Source organism: Lacerta agilis, chromosome 8 (assembly GCF_009819535.1).
Source record: "Lacerta agilis isolate rLacAgi1 chromosome 8, rLacAgi1.pri, whole genome shotgun sequence".
Classification (NCBI taxonomy): domain Eukaryota; kingdom Metazoa; phylum Chordata; class Lepidosauria; order Squamata; family Lacertidae; genus Lacerta; species Lacerta agilis.
In genome coordinates this window covers 7,493,445-7,515,897 of record NC_046319.1, presented here as the reverse complement: position 1 = coordinate 7,515,897, position 22,453 = coordinate 7,493,445, and the positions used below count along the sequence as shown (strand labels likewise).

The 22,453-nt window shown below is 47.9% G+C and overlaps 2 protein-coding genes across 2 annotated transcripts in view; both read right to left on the bottom strand.

Annotated features, from left to right (window-relative positions):
- The window catches only part of ALDH2 (aldehyde dehydrogenase 2 family member), a 34,145-nt gene extending 20,425 nt beyond the window's left edge, over window positions 1-13,720 (bottom strand). The window contains exons 1-4 of the mRNA XM_033159269.1: window positions 13,555-13,720; window positions 5,811-5,915; window positions 1,798-1,938; window positions 719-798 (exon numbers count right to left, since the gene is read on the bottom strand). Coding sequence (XP_033015160.1) covers window positions 719-798; window positions 1,798-1,938; window positions 5,811-5,915; window positions 13,555-13,686 — 458 coding nt within the window. The 5' untranslated portion in view covers window positions 13,687-13,720. The remainder of the gene's footprint in view (window positions 1-718; window positions 799-1,797; window positions 1,939-5,810; window positions 5,916-13,554) is intronic.
- A 1,906-nt stretch (window positions 13,721-15,626) lies between these two features.
- Window positions 15,627-22,453, bottom strand: part of ACAD10 (acyl-CoA dehydrogenase family member 10) — a 29,831-nt gene continuing 23,004 nt past the window's right edge. Inside the window, exons 16-20 of the mRNA XM_033159268.1 lie at window positions 21,832-21,990; window positions 20,427-20,599; window positions 18,885-19,028; window positions 17,300-17,377; window positions 15,627-16,188 (exon numbers count right to left, since the gene is read on the bottom strand). Of these exons, the coding sequence (XP_033015159.1) occupies window positions 16,054-16,188; window positions 17,300-17,377; window positions 18,885-19,028; window positions 20,427-20,599; window positions 21,832-21,990 (689 nt within the window). The 3' untranslated portion in view covers window positions 15,627-16,053. The remainder of the gene's footprint in view (window positions 16,189-17,299; window positions 17,378-18,884; window positions 19,029-20,426; window positions 20,600-21,831; window positions 21,991-22,453) is intronic.

The window sequence follows — 22,453 nt, the reverse complement described above, 5'->3', positions numbered from 1 at the left end:
GGACCATAAAGAAGACTGATCGCCGAAGAATTGATGCTTTTGAATTATGGTGCTGGAGGAGACTCTTGAGAGTCCCATGGACTGCAAAAAGATCAAACTTATCCATCCTTAAAGAAATCAGCCTTGAGTGCTCACTGGAAGGGCAGATCCTGAAGTTGAGGCTCCAGTACTTTGGCCACCTCGTGAGAAAAGAAGACTCCCTGGAAAAGACCCTGATGTTGGGAAAGATGGAGGGCACAAGGAGAAGGGGACGACAGAGGATGAGATGGTTGGACAGTGTTCTCGAAGCGACTGGCATGGGTTTGGCCAAACTGCGGGAGGATAGGGGTACCTGGCGTGCTCTGGTCCATGGGGTCACGAAGAGTTGGACACGACTGAGCAACAACATGGCACCGGTTCTTAGGGAAAGCACTAAGGAATAACCTATTCACAGCTACTCCAGGAGTCTATCTCTTCGCTAACCTCCAAGCTATCTCCAGAACTAATATAAAAATGCGAACAATGGACACACACCACACCAGGAACACTTCCTGTGCGATTCCTCTTTACTTCCATGAGGTTTGTGCAGGACAGACACGGCAAACTCCAATGCTCTCCCGTTCCTCCCATGCCTGTTTAACGGTCAGGGCTACATCAAATCACATAATGGCACAGCTGAAAGAGGCCCCAAAGTGTGATTTAACCCAAGCCCCTGCAATGCACGATTACAACTACTTACCTCAGGTGTTTGACAACCATATCTAAATCCACCAGGTAGGCGACCGAGTATGGCTTGCCGTTGTCCAAAGTTTCCAGGGCCTGCGAACAAATGGAAATCAGCAAACCCTGATGCGTTACAACTTTGATAGCTTTCAAGGAGGATACAGATAATTTTGGGGAGGATAAGGCTATCGACGGCTACTAGTCATCATGGTGTCAGTTTGCATTTCTTAGTACAGAAAATATTGATCTGATCTTTTGATATTCTATTGAATTCCAGAGGGTTCTGGAAGCTTCTCTGTGTGAAAGAAACAAGCAGAAACTTCATGATGTTTGGTTCATTCCTTCAGAGAAGCTGAGTACAGCTGGTTTAAATTGGTTCTGTTATCTCTTTCTGTCCATGTCATGCTGACTATAAAAGTAAGGCCAGAAGGAGCCTGGGTTTTACACTTTCTCTTTCAATCTCTTTTCCATCTGGTGTGGTATTCTGTATATAGTGTTAAGGTTTAGTCTTATTATAAGCTATTATAAGTCTTAAGTTAAGTCTGCTGCAACTGGATTTCTTATTGGACAGTGCCAATCCTGAATGTATTGGATTTGTGACCATTATGCTCATTTGCCTTCAGTAGCAGTAAAGCTCTGCTGGATGAAATATTAATTGCCTCCGGTCTATTTTATGGGAATCCTGCAACGTGTTCAAGTTGTTACTCTGCTAACTATACACTGGAATCTACTCTGGATCAATATTGAGTAGAATTTCAGTGTCAGACGGCTACATCCTGCTTGAGGATCGGAAGCAGCAGACCTCTAAATACCAGTTTCTGGGGCACGCGGGTGAGGGGAAAGCGCTCTTGAACTCAAGGCACCTTGTGGGTCACTTGTCTGATTCTTCCCACCCCACTGCCTCCTATTCCTGTGCTGAGGAACCAGGTGCTGCTAGACACTTCCCAAAGTGAGACCTGCAGGTATAGGTCAGTATATAAATTCAATGAAGAAGAAGAAGAAGAAGAAGAAGAAGAAGAAGAAGAAGAAGAAGAAGAAAGGATCCAAAAGAGGGAAAGAAGAGAATGTGCCTGAAAAAAAGAGTTCAAAACATACCGCCAGGTATGCACGGTCCCTCTCAACCAGATCAGCGAGGCGGTTCAAGAGTTTGCCCCGGTGGGCAGCGTCCATCCGCCTCCAGGGAGATCCAAATTTGAATGCCTCTTTGGCTGCCTGAACAGCTTTGTCTACGTCGGCCTGGAAGAGAATCAAAGTGGCACACAATGAGCAGGCAAATCCGCAAGCAAGATCTGAGACTCTGGAGAACTGCCCATTTGGAGTAAAGGACACCAAGCTAGTCTACACAGCATCTTCCCATTCTTCCATGGGGAGGGCACCAAGTCTAGGTCTCAGGAAAGCAAGAGATCCGCCGAGGCAGTGTCTCTGTGAGAGGGACAGGGAGCCCGTGGTGTTCCAGATGTTGCCGGACTACAGCTGCCATCACCCCTGACTCCTGCACACACTGCCTAGCGGTAACGGGAGGTGGAGTCCAACAGCCTCTCAGGTTCCCCACCCCTGCTCTTTGGTATCAAACAACAGAGCCATTTGCCCACTAAGGAAAATTACATCTCTTGTAAAAATAAACAAAATAAAAAATAAAAAATAAAATCCTTCCAGTAGCACCTTAGAGACCAACTAAGTTTGTTCTTGGTATGAGCTCTCGTGTGCACGCACACTTCTTCAGATACACTGAAACAGATGTCACTCTCTCACTATATATAAGGGTCTGGCGACTTCTGTTTCAGTGTATCTGAAGAAGTGTGCATGCACACAAAAGCTCATACCAAGAACAAACTTAGTTGGTCTCTAAGGTGCTACTGGAAGGAATTTTATTATTTTATTTTGTTTTGACTATGGCAGACCAACACGGCTACCTACCGGTACCTGTCTCGTAAGAATGTTTCCTACTATCTTACCTACAAAATCCAACAACTCTAAAATGTAAGAGAGCTTTTTTTATATACAGTGGTACCTCTGGTTACGGACTTAATTAGTTCCGGAGGTCCGTTCTTAACCTGAGGTACCACTTTAGCTAATGGGGCCTCCCGCTGCCACCGCGCGATTTCTGTTCTCATCCTGAGGTAAAGTCCTTAACCCTAGGTACTACTTCCAGGTTAGCGGAGTCTGTAACCCGAAGTGTTTTTAACCTGAGGTACCAATTAACAATTTTTCACCCAGTGAGCTTCACAGCCAAACAGGGATTTGAACCCTGGTCTCCCAGGTCCTAGTCCAACGCCAACCGCTACTATATAGACTTGTCAGTATTGACGCAATGGTTCTTGCACTGCTCTTCTACTTTGTTATCTTCTCAGTAAATTTTTCTCCCAGCGGACTGAAACAACCTGATGACAGAAAAGTCCACCAACGTTAAACTGAGGACCTCTGAGCCTTGTTTTAAGTGGATTTGTTGTTTTTGTGTTTTAAACCGTTTTTAATCATTTCATGTGCAAATTGCCTTGAAATGGTGGTTTAGAAGGTGAGATAATAAATAATAAGAATAAGAATAATAAGAATAATAATAAGAATAATAATAGAGAATTGCCTGCAAATAAGATGTGTGGGCAAGATTGCAGACAAAAATGTGTGTGTTGGGAGAAACACTGACAACCTTTCACGAGACCTTTTACTTTCTTAACTGAAGCTGATGCAGCTATGTGGTACTCTGCACCTAAGTTCAGGAAAACGAGAACCTGAGAGAAACCCAGACTGACAGATCTCCCCACCCCTCCTGCTTGCTCGCTCTTCCTGGCCAGATGCTACGCAGTTAATTACTTCTCCTTGGGTGCTGCCTGCAGGGAACCAGTTCCTGGGTGCTGTGCACTTTTTGCTGTGTCATTCCTGTTTGCTAACCCAGCTTCTGCCCAGATATAACATTACCATGTGAAAAGGAACAGCCACATATTGGCTGCCAAAACGCAGCCGTATAAAGGCTGATGGTCTGGTAAAACAAGGAAATGTTTACTCTGTGTGTGGCCGTCTGCCAGGAGCAGCCTGTTTGTTTCACAATCTCTGATTAAGACCAGACAAACAGACGATTTCTATGTTGCTGGAAAGTTATTTTTGGTGTAATCGAGAGGCAGAGATGCAGAATTTGTAGAAAGCTTCAGCAAGACCTTAGGTAGCAAATTCTCATTCTCATTTACTTTATTACGGTCGACGACCAGCACACACACAAAAGACACATATAGAATCAATAATAAATGCAATTTAAAATTGATCTGAGATTTGATCTAAAAGGGGTTGGCCGTATTAAAATTAAAGTACATTAAAATTAATAATTATTGCTTTAAAGGAATAAATTTAGAAATTAATTTTAAAAAATCAACAATTCAGATTATTGTAATACTTAAATCAAAAGAAGGATCAGGAAACACCTAATTGTGCAGACCGAAGCTTAATAGCAACAGCACAGATCTTGGTAGCAAATTCCTCCTCTATCTGTTCCTATACGCTGACGGAAGCTTAAAATAGACAAAGAGAAATACTGATATGACCCCAAATGCCATTGTAGGCTAGTATCTTTATTAAGGACACACAGCCCTCATAAAAAGAAGGGTCACCAAGTTCCTGAATCTGCCAGAACTTGCCAAGGCTCCATTAAAGGAAAAGCAAGCAGAAGACTAAATCAAAGCCTCCCAAAGTACCAAGAACCATAAAACCTAAAGGTGCCACATGACTCTTTGGGTCTAAGCTACCTGGGAGATTGTATCTCCTCATAAAAAACCTGCCTGGGGGTTAAGATCCTTCAGTGAGCATCAACATCAGTGGAATGGCTGGTGGTGACACAAGAGACTTTCCCGTGGTGATTTCTTCCCAAGAGAGTTACAGGTAGGTAGCCGTCTTGGTCTGCCAGTCAAAACAAAATGAAAAATAAAAAAAAATCCTTCCAGTAGCACCTTAGAGACCAACTAAGTTTGTTCTTGGTATGAGCTTCCGTGTGCATGTATCTGAAGAAGTGTGCATGCACGCACACAAAAGCTCATGCCAAGAACAAACTTAGTTGATCTCTAAGGTGCTACTGGAAGGAATTTTTTATTTTTTATTTTGTTTTCCCAAGAGAGATCAGACTGGCAGGCTGAGACATTCCTGCCCAGGCAGGTCCTTGGAAACTGAGGCGCAGGTGCTGTCAGGGAAAACTGGGTTTTAATTGCTGGTCCTAAATGTGTTTTGGTGCTGTGGGTTAAACCACAGAGCCTAGGGCTTGCTGATCAGAAGGTCGGCGGTTCGAATCCCCGCGATGGGGTGAGCTCCCGTTGCCCGGTCCCTGCTGCTGCCAACCTAGCAGTTTGAAAGCACGTCAAAAGTGCAAGTAGATAAATAGGTACCGCTGCGGCGGGAAGGTAAACGGTGTCTCCGTGCGCTACTCTGGTTCGCCAGAAGCGGCTTTGTCATGCTGGCCACATGACCTGGAAGCTGTACGCCGGCTCCCTCGGCCATTAACGTGAGATGAGCGCTGCAACCCCAAAGTCGGACACGACTGGACCTAATGGTCAGGGGTCCCTTTACCTTTACTTTATAATGATGTCCTTAACTGTGGGAAGCCGCTTTGAATCCCAGCTTGGGAGAAAGGCAGGATCTAGATAATTTGTTGTTCAGTCGTGTCCGACTCTTCGTGACCCCATGGACCAGAGCACTCCAGGCACCCCTGTCTTCCACTGCCTCCCGCAGTTTGGCCAAACTCATGCCAGTCGCTTCGAGAACACTGTCCAACCATCTCATCCTCTGTCGTCCCCTTCTCCTTGTGCCCTCCATCTTTCCCAACATCAGGGTCTTTTCTAGGGAGTCTTCTCTTCTCATGATAATGAATAATAGTAAATAACTTAACAGTCAGTTTTGCCACAAAACTTGTGATATTATTCTTACCACGTGCCAGGTGTGAGGCTGAAATGCAGGGTTACAATCCTGTACTAGATGCCCTGATTCCATACAAAGGCAGCTGCTATAAAACTTGCTAACCTTTGCCAACCCAGTGCTTTTCAAAACATCTGGGTTGGCAAAGGCTGCACGAAGCAATGCCAGGCACAAAGAAACTGGGACAAGCATTTCCCCTGAACCCACTGATGTGGTACCTTGTCTCCTTCTGCAACCTGGCAGATAACCTCCCCTGTGGACGGGTTGACGGTCGGGAACGTTTTCTTGCTGGCTGCATCGTGCCATTCATTGTTGATGAAGATCTGCAATTGAAAACGTGGACTGTAAGCTTTCGGGACGCAATTGGTTCACAGCGACGGCAAACAGATCGATGCTTCAGAAACCAACACACAGCTAGGTGGAACCTTAGTGTTGAGAGGCAGATTTGGCAGTGCCATTCCCCTCCTGAAGTAATCCCGTACCCCATTGTAAACCAAGACCCACAGATGCTCAAATACTGAAGTGGACCCTCATGAACGAAAAAAAATTCAAGAAGTGGCCTGAACAGCACCTTAAGCAGTACAAGAAATATTGGCCTATTCAAAACAGCTACTGTGCTAGATGTTAATATTCTTTAGCCATTTATGAAAAACCTTTGACACATACAGCAACCGTTGATTCAGAAACTGCCGCCCAGCTCATTTACACAGCACAAACAGAGATAAGCACTTATCAGAGTGTAGCAAAAGGGACAATACCCTCTTCCAAAACAAGTAACTAATTCAAGAAATAAGAAGTGTCCTGAGCATGCCTGACAGCTTGCAACACAAAAAAATGCCTAAGATATTTGCCAGTAAAAAGAAATACAGCTCGCTATTTACAGGAAGGATAATTGCTGCCCCGATCTTCCCGGTTGCTTGGGGGAGTGAATGCACTTGAGGAAGGGCCCACAGGCAGCCATTGTGGCCCCTTTTCAAGTGCCAGCACCTGCCCCATAGTGCTAGTTATAATACAATTTGGCCCAGGTATTGTGTGTCATTTTGACAGCAGCTCCAAACAGCTGACAAGATTATACACATACAGGAAGCATTTGTTTGTAATGATAAGAGACATCTGTTCGGTCTGCATTTTTAACTGAACCAACTCACTTTGTAGCACCTTGTGTATTAATACGTGGATCTCTTAACCTTTTAGACTTTGCATTTCTGTGAATTGGGCAAAACAGTTCCTGTTTCAAAAAGCATTCAAAATGTGTATTTCATGATATACTACAATCAGAACTGCATGCTTTGAATAATATGCATATTAAATATGGATTATGTGGTAAAATAGCGGGACGCAGGTGGCGCTGTGGGTTAAACCACAGAGCCTAGGGCTTGCCGATCAGAAGGTCAGCGGTTCGAATCCCTGCGACGGGGTGAGCTCCCGTTGCTCGGTCCCAGCTCCTGCCCACCTAGCAGTTCGAAAGCATGTCAAAGTGCAAGTAGATAAATAGGTACCGCTCCAGCGGGAAGGTAAACGGCATTTCCGTGCGCTGCTGTGGTTCACCAGAAGCGGCTTAGTCATGCTGGCCACATGACCCGGAAGCTGTACGCCGGCTCCCTTGGCCAGTAACGCGAGATGAGCGCCGCAACCCCAGAGTCAGACACAACTGGACCTAATGGTCAGGGGTCCCTTTACCTTTTACCTTTATGTGACAAAATACATATTTAAGGACATATTTGAAGAAAAATGTGCATATGAATTTTCATACAGATTTAAAAAGAAATCTCAGATTAATGCAGAAACTGGAGCCTTATTTGCCCCTACGGGTTCCCACGGTTGCGCCCGGTGAGAAAACATGGAAGCAGAAAAGACACCTGAGGCTGCTGGCTTCAGAGAGAGAAAGATTTATTATCTGCATGCAGAGGTACCTGCGGTGTTCAGACAGCCAAGCAAGTACAAAAAAGGTCAATTTTCAGACAGTTCTTATAGACAGTTCTCTGGCTCTCCCCACCCCAGAAATCTGCCTCTTGTACATCCTTGTCCATTTAAGGAACATTTCCTGTTGTACATTTCCTGTTGTACATATAAGGCAAAAGGACATTTAGCCCTGAGTTGGTTCATGCGCACTCCAGCAAGGCCATCCTATCTGTGACCTAGACAATTCCTCTCTGTGCAAGGACAGTTACTCTCTGTGCAAGGTCGACCTTCTACTGTTATCTCCAGACTCTTAGTCACAGATTGCAAGAAAGAAGTGCAATGCAGATCAAAGTTCACAGCTTTACACAGAGGTTTCCTAAAGAAAAGCTTAAAAAGTTCTTTTATACTTCTGGAAAAACAATACATTCAGGTAAATATATATAGGTTAGCTAATTAACCCCTTCAAAACTAGACCAAATGTCCTAGTGAATAAACACAGAGCTACAATTTCCAGAGTGGTTTAACAATCAATCCCTCTTCCCAGGGAACTCTGGGAATTTAAACACTGAAAGGGGAATCGGGCCTCTTGATGACTCTCAGCACCCTTTACAAACTACAGCTCCCAGGATTTCTTCGGGAAACTGTGACTGTTTAAAGTGGTATCACAGTTTAAGGCCTGAGTTAATGCAGTCCAAATGCAGAAGTAGGGAGATGGCAACCGGCGTTTTCCAAAACGGTTTGTCAGCTGCTTGGTTTTAAAAGTGAGACGAAAAGGAAGTTTTGGGGAGAAGCTAGCTCCTGCTCCCAGCCGCGGAAGAGTTCAAAAGCCAAGCTTTTACAATCTGGGGCTGTAAACCGAGAGGTCAGGGAACCTTGCCAAGTGCTGCATAACTCACAAAAAAAAAAAATTAAAAAAAAATCCAGAACAACATTTTCTCAACAATGAACAAGGATGAAGTCTGATTGTTTGTTTCATAGAAGGCAGATTACGAAGGAGGCATATTAAGAGTGTATATCAATTTACGCAGCCTTCCGAATCTGGCACCCACTACAACTCCCATCAGTTCCAGCCAGACCCAGAAGGAAGGCACAATCGACTGGGCCCACACTACTTGCAATAATATAATGTCTCCATCATGTTTTCCCCAAAGTGTTTTTGGGCTGATGGCCTTGGGCACCATGGAGACTAGATAATTTAATTTAGAGTAAGAGGGTGGGAGGATAGAAGTTTATAAAAAACATGCATGCAGAAAGTAGACAAAGAAAAGTTTTCTTATACTGTACGGTATTCCTATCTTAGATCTCAGCCCTCAAGCATTTCTCTTATATTTTAAACTTATCCATGGCAATCTTCTGAGTCTGTTGCTGGAAACCACAGGACAGGCACCCCCAAACTCGGCCCTCCAGGTGTTTTGGGACTACAACTCCCATCATCCCTAGCTAACAGCACCAATGGTCAGGGATGATGGGAAATGTAGTCCCAAAACATCTGGAGGGCTGTGTTCGGTGATGCCTGCCATAGGAGAACAGAGTGTTCTGGTGCTCAGGTCCTGCTTGTGGGTTTCCTGCAGGCATCTGGTGAGAACAGGATGCTGGTCTCAGTGGCCCATGGGCCTGATCCAGCAGCAGGCTCTTATGTTCTTACAGCCTCCCATCAACCTGTAGACCAGGGGTGACAAATGTGATGTCCTCTATCACAACACTCAGAAAGAGCAAAATATACAGTGGTTGATATTCAGAAGGGTCCACTGAGAGCTGGTTTCTTTCCCTTCCTCTTTCTTTCTTTCTTTCTTTCTTTCTTTCTCTCTCTCTCTCTCTCTCTCCCCCATCACCAATGTGCCAGGCACATTCCCTTCGTGAACGGATGCAAGAATTACAACAACCACCCCTCCGCCAACAACAGTAACAAGCTTGCACTGCTGTGGGTTTTTTTTTTTTCCTTCTTTTATCAGGGAAAAGTTGGGCAAGGATCAGAGTGCACACAACTTTCTCTAAAGCACCCCGTCAGCAGTCCCTAAGGCAGCACACAAAAGTCACCACGCAGGATAATCTGGCTGCGTTTCTGGTTCTCTCTTGCTAACGGCATGGCACATCACGAAGAAATCCGATTAAAATAAAATGATCAAAGAAGTTGAGGCCACACCCTCAGCAGTCCACCAGCAGCTCAAAAGAGAAAGGGGCGGGGAGAAAGGTGGATTATTTGTAGATAATAAATCATGTTATATAAGCAGTACACACATTCAAAGTCTTAACTGGCTTGTCTTGCATCTCCTCCGAGATGCTCTAAGCTCCAGCCACCTTCAGCTCGGTACCCTCCAGACTCCATCAGCCCCAGCCAGCACAGCTCCATGATGGTGGAAGCACAAACGCGCTGGCTGATGGGAGTTGTATTCCAAAACATCACAGCATACATTTAAAACACTACTGATACTATTTTGAATAATCATGGATTCCCCCCCACCCCACCCCAAGAGCTGTAGTTTGTAAAGGATGCTGAGAGTTGCTAGGAGACCCCTATTCCCCTCCCAGAGCGACAATTCCCTGGTTGGTTTCACAATCAATCCCTCTTTTCCAGGGAACACTCAGAATTGTCGCTCTGGGAAGAGACTGGGGAAGGGTCTCCCAACAACACTCAAGCACCCTTCACAAACTACAGCTCCCAGAATTCTGTGGGGCAAGCCAGGACTGTTTAAAGTGGCATCATACTGCTTGCTTGAAAAGTACCATATGGCCTTAGATAGGGAAATTGGCTGCAAAACATAAATAATAATAATAATAATAATAATAATAATAATAATAATAATAATAATAATATTTATTATTATTATTATTATTATTATTATTATTATTATTATTATTATTTATACCCCGGCCATCTGGCTGGGTTACCCCAGCCGCTCTGGGCAGCTTCCAACAGAAGAATAAAATACAATAGTCCTTCAGATATTAAAAGCTTCCCTTGTGTACATAAAATATTAAGAAATAAAGGAAAAACGGTACGCCAGGTTATAAGAAAGTATCAGAAAGTACTGTATATTAAATGTAAGGCAATAATTATAAGTACATTTAAAATTACAAATGTCAACTATATTGGGAAATGATGGGAAGTCTATATTTATTTTAGTTTAGTTTGTTGTTGTCCCCCCCACACTTTATTTTATGTACCATTATATGATTTTAGCTTAGCTGATATCTAAGTGGAATTAGAAGGTTAAATTAGCATTCTAAGTTAAACTAATTTAAGTATATCTATAGTATGTGTATATATATATTGTGTGTGTGTGTGTGCGTGCGTGAAGTTAAATCTGTAATGACATTAACAAATTTCAATAAAGAACTTTTTTCATTAAAAAAAAAAGCTTCCGTAAACAGGGCTGCCTTCAGATGTCTGGTAGTTGTTTTTTCCTTTGACATCTGGTGGGAGGGTGTTCCACAGGGCGGGCGCCACTACCAAGAAGGCCCTCTGCCTGATTCCCTGTAACTTGGCTTCTCACAGTGAGGGAACCACCAGAAGGCCCTCGGAGCTGGACCTCAGTGTCCGGCCTGAATGATGCTCCTTCAGGTATACTGGGCCGAGAAGAAGAAGAAGAAGAAGAGTTTGGATTTGATATCCCGCTTTATCACTACCCGAAGGAGTCTCAAAGCGGCTAGGAGTCTCAAAGCGGCCAAGGCCATTTAGGGCTTTCAATGTCAGCACCAACACTTTGAAATGTGCTTGGAAACGTACTGGGAGCCAATGTAGCTCTTGCAATCAAGACAGCTGTTATGTGGTCTTCGCGGCCGCTCCCAGTCACCAGTAAAGCTGCCGCATTCTGGATTACCGTATTTTTCGCTCCATAAGACTTTTTTCCTCCTAAAAAGTTAGGGGAAATATCTGTACGTCTTATGGAGTGAATGGTGGTCCCTGGAGCCACCATTTTTATTTTACAAAGAGAAAAGGGGGTGTTGAAAGGTCCCTGCTCAGCAGCTGATCAGCAAGAGATTGGGAGAGAGATAAGAGTCCCCGGCTCCCTTTCTGCCCTGCCCCCTTGCCCAGGCCTTCATTGTTGAATGTGCTGCAGAGGGAGGTTGTTTGTTTCCCCAGTGACTGGCTGATTAGATTATCTGTCTGGAAACTGTAGAAACGGTGTAGAAATGTGAGTTGAACCCCATTAAAACAGGGCTTTTCCCCCTTTGCAAAAAAAAGCTGCACAAATCTGAGCTGATCCTCAAAAAAACCAGGGCTTTTCCCTTTGCAAAAAGCTGCAAAACCTTTAGCTGATCCTCAAAAAACAGGGCTTTTCCCTTTGCAAAAAAAGCTGCAAAACTTTTAGCTGATCCTCAAAAAAAAACCAGGGCTTTTAGAAGAGGAAAACCAGAAAAAATATTTTTTTTTCCTTGTTTCCTCCTCTAAAAACGAGGTGCGCCCTATGATCCGGTGCACCCTATGGAGCGAAAAATACGGTAGTTGTAGTTTCCGGGTCACCTTCAAAGATAGCTCTTTGGGGAAATTGTGGCTGACAAACGACGCCTAACAATGATTTAGGACAGGATTCCTCCAATCACTCTTGCTGGAGGGTTGGGGAGTCAGAGAAGGAAGGAACCTCCAAGGTCAGGAAGTTTCAGAGAAAACAGAAGCAACAGCCTAAGCAAGTGGCAAGGAGGACTCCTCCTGAGAAACCAGAAGCCCCTAAGTTTCTAGACATTAGTTAGCTATTCTCTCCATTTGCAAAACCCAGGACTGAGTGTGGATCATGGGTAGGCAAACTAAGGCCCGGGGGGCCAGATCTGACCCAATCGCCTTCTAAATCCGGCCCACGGATGTTCTGGGAATCAGCCTGTTTTTACATGAGTAGAATGTGCCCTTTTATTTAAAACACATCTCTGGGTTATTTGTGGGGCATAGGAATTTATTTTTTCTTTCTTTCCAAAATATGGCCTGGCCCACCACAAGGTCTGGGGGACAGTGGACCGGCCCCCTGCTGAAAAAGTTGGTTGACCCCTGGTGTGGATCCTCACACAGCTAAAACCACACCATCCAGACAGAGAGGAGAGGAGAACCGGCAGGCTTGCAGAAGTGCAAACAACATTTAGGGGAGGTCAAGCGGTTAAAGGGGGGTGGAACCGGAAGCAGCCAAACAAGGACCTCAAGGCTGGCTGACTGTTGGGGAAATGCAAAAATCAGAAAAGGGGATGTCATGGTGTGTCGTCTTGGAAAAGGGTAGCACTCCATACTGCAACATGTTGTTGCAGGTGCCACTTAAAAAATGGGTGTGTTTCCTGAGCCACTCAGGGCAAGAGGCTGGTTCTCTCCTTTTATCACGATTTCAACATTCCCGAGGAGGGAGTGCGGGTGTGTGGTCAGTAGAAATCAGGAACCTCCACCGTTATTTCGACTTGCATCCAGCCTTTAAAAAAAAGTTGCAGAAGTTTCCCCGAGACAAACCATGGATTGCAAAACCCGAGTTTCCCTCCCTCCCTCCCTTTAAATGACTGCCTAATTAAGAGGGAGTGAGAGACGGGGGCGTTCCTTCCTTCCTTCCTTCCTTCCTTCTTTTTTCCTGAGACTGCTACATTTTATGTTTCTTAATACAGTATCTACAGAAGAGAAAAAAAAGGACAGGGCAAAAGAGAGAAACTTCTCATCTGGCTAGAAATCAGGGCTTTTCACACATGCGTGGGGAAGAGGGGCAGCCCCCTCGCCTTCCCATTCCCGCCCCCCCAGAAAGCTAAGGAGATCTCTTAAGGGGGAGGCAAGAATTTGATCCGAAACCCCCGGCCATTTCCTTTGCAACTTGAAGAACACTTTCTCCTCCCATATATCCCGGAGTCATGGAGGCTGTAGAGTTTGCTCAGCGGAACAGCAAGATGCAGAAGACATGGATGAAGACCCCCCCTTCCTTTTTTCCCCTAGCTGGGGGAGGGTCCGGGGGGTCCGGGTAGGAGAAACGAATTGCCCTCTGCACGCGCTCCAGGAGTCTCTTGCCGGCCGAGAAAAGCAGGGCTGGCCGGCGGACAGGAGGCGCGGCTGCTGCTTCCCCTGCGAAGAAGTAGGGGCCGTGAGTCCGGCCTGCTCCTTACCTGCGTGTAGGCGATGTCCGGGCGCGGGTTGGGTGCGGGGACGGCGGCGGCGGACCAGGTTCTGGCAGCGAGGAGCAAGGGGGCCGCCCGAAGGCGCAGCGGGCCGGAGCGGAGCGCCAGCGTTCGCAACATGCTCGCCTTCTCCTGCGAAACGGAGCGCGCGCTCCCGCCGCCTCGGCTGCACCCCGATGCTCCGCCTGGCCGGGGGAGGGACGGCGAGTCGGCCAACGGCCCTCTCCCTCCTCCAGGCAGCCAATGGCAAGCGGTTTAGCGAGGGCCCGCCCCCGCGGCGCTCAGCTGCGCCCTGCGTGTCGGAGCCGAGAGGATTCACACGTTACGCTTGTCACGAACGGCCCCCTGCTAAGCGCCCTGCCGCCACCAGAAACGGCGCGCGCGGCGTGCTTTCTCCACGGGACAGATGAGGGCAAAGCTGCCCTCGTGGCTCGTTCACACGCGCGAAAAATAACAAAACCCTTTAGACTGCGGCTTCAAAGCACGTGTGAAGGAGCCTGTGTTGCGGGCAGGGCAGGAGCTCTGCTAGGTCATTGCTTGCTAAAGTTGCCAACGTGACCACATGCCCAGGTGAAGCCACCCCACGTCTTCTTTCACCTGTGACATATTTTCCCGGTTTTTGTTTTGTCTGCTGCCTAAAGCAGCTGCGAAAGCAAGTCCTGCAAGATTTTTTTTTTTAATGCTTTGTTGCCAGTGTGAGGGTGGCATTCCTTCCAGATAACCTGCTCTCCATAAGTTCCATTAAGCACGTGCCACCCCAGTGCCAAGCATGGGAGCCTGGGGCCTTCCAAACACCATGGGCGTTGCAGGAGACTCACCCTTAGTGACTGGTCCAAGGTCAACCAAATGAGATCCATGGCTTTAGCTGAGTTTCCTGGAATGCAGGGGGTTGGACTAGATGACCCTTGGGGTCCCTTCCAACTCTACAATTCTATGATTCTATGGCCAAATGGGGATTTGAACCCTGGTGTCTCCCAGGTTCTAGTCCAGCACTCTACGCCACACTGAAATATTGCTCAAAGTATTTATACAATGCTATATGTCTGGATTTTCCCAGACATTACTGGGATTTCAAAGGCAGAAGTGGTGTCTGGGGGGAATTTCCGGAAGGTGGCGGTTTGTCCTGGATCTTTGGCAAGTAAACCAAAAAATCACTTTTTTCTGGTGTTTTCCGGAGGGGGGAGCTCAAGAACTTTGGGGTCTGTCAACAATTTTGGGGTCTTCCTAAAAAAGTTTTTACTTTTTGAAATATGGCAACACTCATTTGGACTCCAGATCCCATCAGCCCAGACCCAACGGCGGAACAGGTGCCACATAATACTTGTTTCCACCCTTTTATGTTATCCATATTTCAGTGTGGCAGCACCTACACTTTGGAACTCCCTGCCTATTGACCTTAGGCACGGGCCTTTGCCGTGTTCTTTCCACCGCCTGCTGGAAACGGAGTACCCAGACTCTGTGTTCATCATCCGAGGCCCTTCTTCATGTGCCTTTTCGGCATGAGGTCTGGAGGGTGGCAACAACCCAGCTTCTGCCTAGAAGCACCCAATAAGCACCTCACTTGCACCCACTTCCGCCCCCCCCCCAAAAGTGCATCTTTCGTTTCGCGAGTTTCAACTGCAGTTCCATTTCGTTTGAAATGAACGTGTCGCCTTCATTCCCATGCTTAGCAGCCAAGGAGAATACAGGCAAGCAGAATGAAAACGCCCCTCCCAGCTGTAAAAACCCTGGCACAAAACTTAAGGTTTCATAACTGCATTCTGGAAAAGAAGGTGGTTCAGTCAGTGTGTTCATTCTGCTTTTATTGCAACCGTTCCCTAGGACACTTGGATAATCTATATTTCTCCTGTGATTTCGATCTTCCCCAAGATCCCCTCAGTGAATTACAGTAAGTATATAATCAAAGTGCCTATCCTTGCCCCCTGCCAAGGCACAGAAAACTCTTCTGAAAGGCAGCTGGTTAGGGGCGCCTCTGCTAGAATCCACGAAGGGACGCCCATATTTTCTCCACCATACTACTAAACATCCTGCAGGGTAGATCCGAAGCAGCGCTTCCTCATACACGAGCGAGGCAGGATTCTTCAGAGGTGACGGGTAGCTTTCCAATATCCATTGCCCATCATAGTCGCCCACCACATGAAGAAAGTTCATTTCTTTTGTGGATCTCTGAATGCACCCGTGTAGATTCTTCAGCAGAGACCCCGAGAGGTCACAGCTAGGAAACTGGGTTGCCTTCTCAGCCCACGGTTGAGTCCATCACTAGCTGCCGGCCGGCCCCTGTGATTCTTTGTGCGTTCTGTAATCAGCTCAATAATTATTGCAGTGGCCCAAGGAAACCAGCACAGACACTGGATTTCCAATAAGCAAACCACATCCATATAACCTCCCCAGCACCACACCTCGCCGGTCCCCGGAGCTGCAGACGGAGTGCCCTTTTCCCAACTCTAGCTTGCTGGGGGTTCATGTGGCCTCCTGGACAGGGCTCCGTTAGCGCTTGAGCTCCATTTTAGCGATGGCCGCCCGGTGGACTTCGTCGGGTCCGTCGGCGAGGCGGAGAGCCCGTGCCCAGGCGAAGAACTGCGCCAGTGGTTGGTCGTTGCCAAGTCCTGCTGCCCCAAAAGCCTGTGAGTAAGAGAAAGAAGCCAGGGAGCAAAGAAGAAACACAGCGTTATTTAAAAAAAATAATGTGCAGGATGCACTGTATTGCAAGTATCTGCACAACGCATTAGATTTCAAAAAAGAGGCTCGGCCAAGTAACAAGGGGCAAGGGAGTATATTCACTCTGAACCCCTTTATCACTGAGATCACCTGCAGGAGCATCGCTGGTCATTTTGCTGAGTGGGTGGGGCTCATTTGACCATGAGAACCTGAGCCTTTAGTGTCATCGGCCCAATCCTGTGGAACTCTCTGCCACTGGAGATTCAGTGGGTGCCTTCTATGTAACTTTTTAAACGCCTGCTGAAAACTTTTCTATTCCGCCAGGCCTATGCAGACAACTAAGAAGACAATGGTTTACTGATGCTTGGTTTTTTTTTTTACTTTGTTTTTAACGTTTTAACCTTGGAAAAAATGCTTCTGCTGTATGTTTTTATTGGTGTAAACTACTTTGATATATATTTTTATGAAATAGTTGTATCCATTTTTTTTTTATAAATAACTAAATAATCCAGACAGAAATGGCGAAAGGAGCTGGAAAGCTGCATGGTATCCCAGCCAAACCCAAGATGGCTTCCTCCAAATCGTTTTCGACTCCCTTGGTCCCAGCCAGCATGGCCAACGGTTGGAGATGATGGGTGCTTATTTATTGCATTTCCATCCCACGTTTTCCTCCAACTTACTCAATGTGGGGTACAGGATTCTCCTGCTCCACATTTGATCCCAACAACCCTGGGAGGTAGCTTAGGCTGACAGTGAGCCCAAGGTGAGCTTCACGACTGAAGGCCGATTCTTGAACCTTGGTCTCCCAGCTCCTAGTCTGATACTCTAACCACTACACCACACTGCCTCTCGCCAGAGTTGGAGTCTCGCAACATCTGGAGGATGCCTGTTAGCTAGGCCTGGCTCAATACAGTGTAAATTATCTTCCCTTTGAATTGTGATGAGACCCTTGTACCCATCAATATACTGTTTGAGTTCAACTCCCATCAGCCCCAGACAATGGCCAAGGCATCCGAGAACACCTGGACTCCCACTACAGCTTCCCTGCCCCTCCGCTAGCGTGAGAAACACTCGCCTGGATTGCTCGGTCGACAACGCGCAGAGCCATCCTTGGGGCCACCACCTTGATCATGGCGATCTCAAGAGCCGCTTCCTAGGAGACGAGACAAAATGTCGGTCAGCTCTTCCTCAGGACTCCCCCCCCCACATACATAAGGGCACAGCTCTCAACCTGCCTTCATTCCCACCGAAGCCGTTTGACGCCACCTCTTATAAACTGACCAGAAGCAGAGCACAGGGTGGGGAGAGCCTCCACTCCTGCCTTTGTGCGGCCCAATCCGGCCACTGGGCAGAGCCATGAACACAGCGCCAAAGGGAAAAACGGGTGGCAGGCGAAGGGGCAAAAAAGCCAGCCCAGCACTTTCTCAAATTCAGCAACGGTGTAGATCAATGGAGGGGAACCTGGGGCCTTCCAGATGTTGCTGGACTTCCATTCCCATCATCCCTGATCATTGGCCGTGCTGGCCAGGGCTGATGGAGATCAGAGTTCCACAACATCTGGAGGGCCACAGGTTCCCCATTCCTTGATTTCACCCTTTGGGCCTCAAGCCACTCCAGTTCTACATCTGTGCCCGCTTCAGTCTGAGGCCTGCATCGTTCCCCAGTGCTACAGTTCTGATTCACAGAACTGTAGAGTTGGAAGGGTCATCTAGTCCAACCCCCTGCAATGTGGGGATCATTTGCCCTCCCCGCTCCCCGCTCTTGTGCACCTGTGGCAAGGAAAGGGCCACAACGCATAGCACTAGAACTTGTGGCCATCCAATGAAGTTGAAGGTTCAAGAGAGATGAAGTGCTCCTTCACAACGGTGCATTGTTGAACTGTGGAACTCACTGCTGCAAACTCGGAGGGCTTTAAACTATGGAGTTCAGCCTGGACGCTGAGGTCCAGCTCCGAAGGCCTTCTGCCGGTTCCCTCACTGTGAGAGGTGAGGTTACAGGGAACCAGGCAGAGGGTCTTCTCGGTGGTGGCACCCGCCCTGTGGAACGCCCTCCCATCAGATGCCAAGGAAATAAACAACTACTTGACTTTCAGAAACAAAATAGAAAATTCTTTTCAGTAGCATCTTAGAGACCAACTGTGTTTGTTCTTGGTATGAGCTTTCGTGTGCATGCACACTTCTTCAGATACACTGAAACATCTTCCTTTCGTGCATGCACACGAAAGCTCATACCAAGAACAAACTTAGTTGGTCTCTAAGGTGCCACTGAAAAGAATTTTCTATTTTGTTTCGACTATGGCAGACCAACACGGCTACCCACCTGTAACTGACTTTTAGAAGATATCTGAAGGCAGCCCGGTTTAGGGAAGTTTTTAACATTTGATGTCTTATCATGTGTTTAATATTCTGTTGGGAGCCGCCCAGAGTGGCTGGGGAAACTCAGCCAGATGGGCGAGGTATAAATAATAATAACAACTGACAGATCCACGGATAAGGCCATCAATGGCTACTTGCCACAACTGGCCTGATCCAGAAGGCTCTTCTTGCATTCACATCCCTGCTGTGAGCTGGTGGTGGGAATGACAGGGTTGAAAACTTTCCTTGCCCCACAGCCGCGGTTCTCGCTGGTTCTCGGACCCCCGAGATTCTTTGAGCACGTACCTTATTCCCCACAGTGTCCATCAAGTGTGCTGCCTTGAGAACCAGGAGGCGGGCCTGTTCAATCTCAACACGGGACTCGGCAATTTCTGCCCGGATGGTGCCCTGCTCTGCCAAGGGCTTCCCAAAGGCCACGCGAGATGCCACCTGCCAAGGAAGGTACACCTGGCTGAGGGTTTCGCTCTGACCTAGCCAAAGACTGTTTGGTTGCCGTAGCAACATCAGCTGGTTCACAGGACTTCAGGCAGACTACTGACCAGGGTATCCTTATTCCCAAATTAAAGACAGCTTCACTGAAGAAAACCATCCATGAAGATGGTTCGGATTAAAAATAGATAAATGATTCTATGTTTATTGTGTGCTGCTAGGAGGGTTATCACAAAAAATGAAATATTTAGAAAGTTTAAAAGTGGTACAGCCATATCTGTTCCAAAAAGTAACTTAAAATTCAAGGTACACTAGAGGGGACCCCCCCCCCCGCAAAAAACGGTTTGCTTTCAACTGCATGGTCCCCTTGGAAGGACAGATCCTGAAGCTGAGGCTCCAATACTTTGGCCACCTCATGAGAAGAGAAGACTCCCTGGAAAAGACACTGATGTTGGGAAAGATGGAGGGCACAAGGAGAAGGGGACGACAGAGGATGAGATGGTTGGGCAGTGTTCTCGAAGCGACTGGCATGAGTTTGGCCAAACTGCGGGAGGCAGTGGAGGATAGGGGTGCCTGGCGTGCTCTGGTCCATGGGGTCACGAAGAGTTGGACACAACTAAACGACTAAACAACAACAACAAAATTACCCCCTCTTCCTGCCCAACGCTAATCATGGTAATCAGGTTTTTCCCCCCAGGGAGTATGAACGAGACAATCCAAATTTGTACTGTGTGCGTATGTTTAATTTAGTTATCAATCAGTTCCATTACTTTTTCCTTTTTTTTAATTCTTGCGTGTTATTGAAGTGTATTGTCCTAGTTTAAATTAAAAAAAAAATTAAGGCTTTGAAGGCTAGCAGGTTAATTCCAGGCATATTTCAGAGGGGCTCGTGGTGACAAGGAACCAAGTCGCTCTTTTAACATACAGGGCTGTCTGGGTTTTAAAACACCCCGGAGAGGCTCTTCGTGGAAACCTGAGACAGGGCCTCCTTGGTGGCTGCTCCTCCCAGGTGCGAGAACTCCTTGTGAAAGGAGACCCACTTAGCCCCTAGACAGGGCTAGGACAGACCACTGCCTGAAACCCTGACGTGCTGCCACTAATCAGTGTAGACAAGACTGAGCTGAAAGGATCAGGGATCTGACATGGCAAGGCAGCTGGCAAAGAGGGTTTTATTCGGACAGGTCTTCCCCCTGATAAGCCAACTTGTCACGGTCACAGTAAACAAGCTGCAATGCAAACCGCAGAGTGAGTGCTTGGGGAAAATGGAGGGTGAGAAGCAGCTCAGAATGAGATTGTGCTGGATAAAGGAGCCCAGTGACAGGCGGACATGACCCAAAGTGCCGAGGAGAGCTGCTCCATGGGAACCCTCAAGCCCGTACACCTTGCTGTGTCGCTTACCCTCTCCTTCATGAGGGCCAGCGCCCTTTCCGCAAAGCCGATCAGCCTCATGCAGTGGTGTATCCTTCCTGGGCCCAGCCTCCCCTGGGCTATCTCAAACCCTCGGCCAGGGCCCAGCAAGACATTCTCTTGGGGCACACGGACGTTGTCGAAGGCCATCTCTCCATGGCCAGCTGGAAACAGAAGGAAGTGTGAATTTATTGGCAGAGGGAACCCCCTGCCACTCCCTGGCTGCTGCTACACAACACCCCCACACCTCACAACGTTGGGGGGGGGGGAGCTCTGCCTAAGTACGCTCCATAAGACGCACTTTTTCCCTCCTAAAAAGGAAGGGAAAATCCCTGTGCGCCTTATGGAGCGAAGGCTTCGCTCCCGCGGCCTCCCCCCACCCCCCGCCGCATTCGACAGGAGGTGGGGAGAGGCAGCGGCAATGTTGCTGGATCATGTCAGCACCTCCGTTCATCAAAAGAAGCTTCTTTCGGCGAACGGAGGTGCTGGACACGATCCAGCAACATCTCCACTGCCTCCCCCCACCTCCCGCCGAACGCGGCGGGGGATGGGGGGAGGCAGCGGGAAGCGAAGGGGATGTTGCTGGGTTGTGCCAGGTGCTGGGCACGATCCAGCAACATCCCCTTCACTTCCTGCTGCCTCTCCCCATCCCCCACCGCGTTCGGTGGGAGGTGCGGGGAGGCAGCTGCGATGCCTGCTTTTGGGATCGGTGGTCGGCAGGGAGGTTGGTGGAGGATTTGGCGGGGATGCTGCTGCTTTCTCCACCATCCTGCGCGCCGATGCCAAAAGCAGGCTCATCCCCGCATGCTTTAAAGGGACATGGGAACAAGGGGAGAAACGGAGCGTTCTCCCCTCGTCCCCATGTCCCTTTAAAGCATGCGGGGATGAGCCGCTGTGAAGGGCTCCTCCTCCAGCGCACCCCTCCCTGCCTTTTAGAGGAGGAAAACCAGTAAAATATTTTTTCCTGGTTTTTCTCCTTTAAAAAACAGGTGCGTTTAGTGGTCCGGAGCGCCTTATGGACCGAAAAATACAGTAACTTGGGTTGATCCAGAGCATACTGAAGCCTTATTAACACTAACTATTAAGTGCAGACACAGATCACAAATGTTCAAGCTATGATTCCTGCCTTGCAGGGGGGTGGACCCTTTGGTTCCCTCTCAACCCTACAATTTCTATGAGTCTATGATCACTGAAATTAGCAAGAACGCAACGCTTGATCTGTGGTGGTTCTTCCCCAGGTACCGCCAGAAGCAGTTGGCAACTGGGAACAGGGCCTTTGCAGTGGTGGTGCCCCATCTGCGGAAGACCCTAAAGGCAAGAGAGGCCCAGCGCATGCCAGCCCTCCTTCCCCGGGAGACCTACAGGGAAAGCCCTAAATAAAAATGTTTTGCCTGACCTGGAGCGTCGTCCAGGCCATAAACACTGAGCGGCCTCACGACGGTGACTCCAGGCGTGTCCATAGGGACCAGCAACATGGACTGTTGCTTGTGCCTTTGGGCGGTGGGGTCCGTCTTGCCCATAAAGATGCAGAGCTGGCAACGAGGGTCCAAGGAACCTGCCGGGAAGAGAGGTTTGGGTGAGGGGTGCCTGGGTTGGAAATCGGTACTACCCTCCATGCTGGCTGGCCCTTTGCCAACCCCGCTCCCCCAAATGCCCTTCTTTCTTGACTTGCGTCGATGCATTGGAAACAGAAGAAGCCCCCACCCCCAGGCAGCTTCCACCCCCAACGGTCCTATAGGGAAGACTGAATGCTTTGCCACCCACTCATCTCTGCCTGGGGGCTGATTTCACCCAGTCACAGCTCCTTTGGCCATCCGGGAAATGCCCACAAGGCCATTCTTTGAAGAGCTGAGAACGGTTCCCAAGCTCACAGCACCCTTTGAGTTTCTTTGCTCCATACTTCCTGTTGAGAAGCGCTTCCAGGCAGTGTCTTACGGGCAAGCAATGAAATCTGGAACAAGAAAATTTCCAAGAAGCCCTCTAGGAACAGGCCCACCGTCACTCCCTGGAAGCCACAA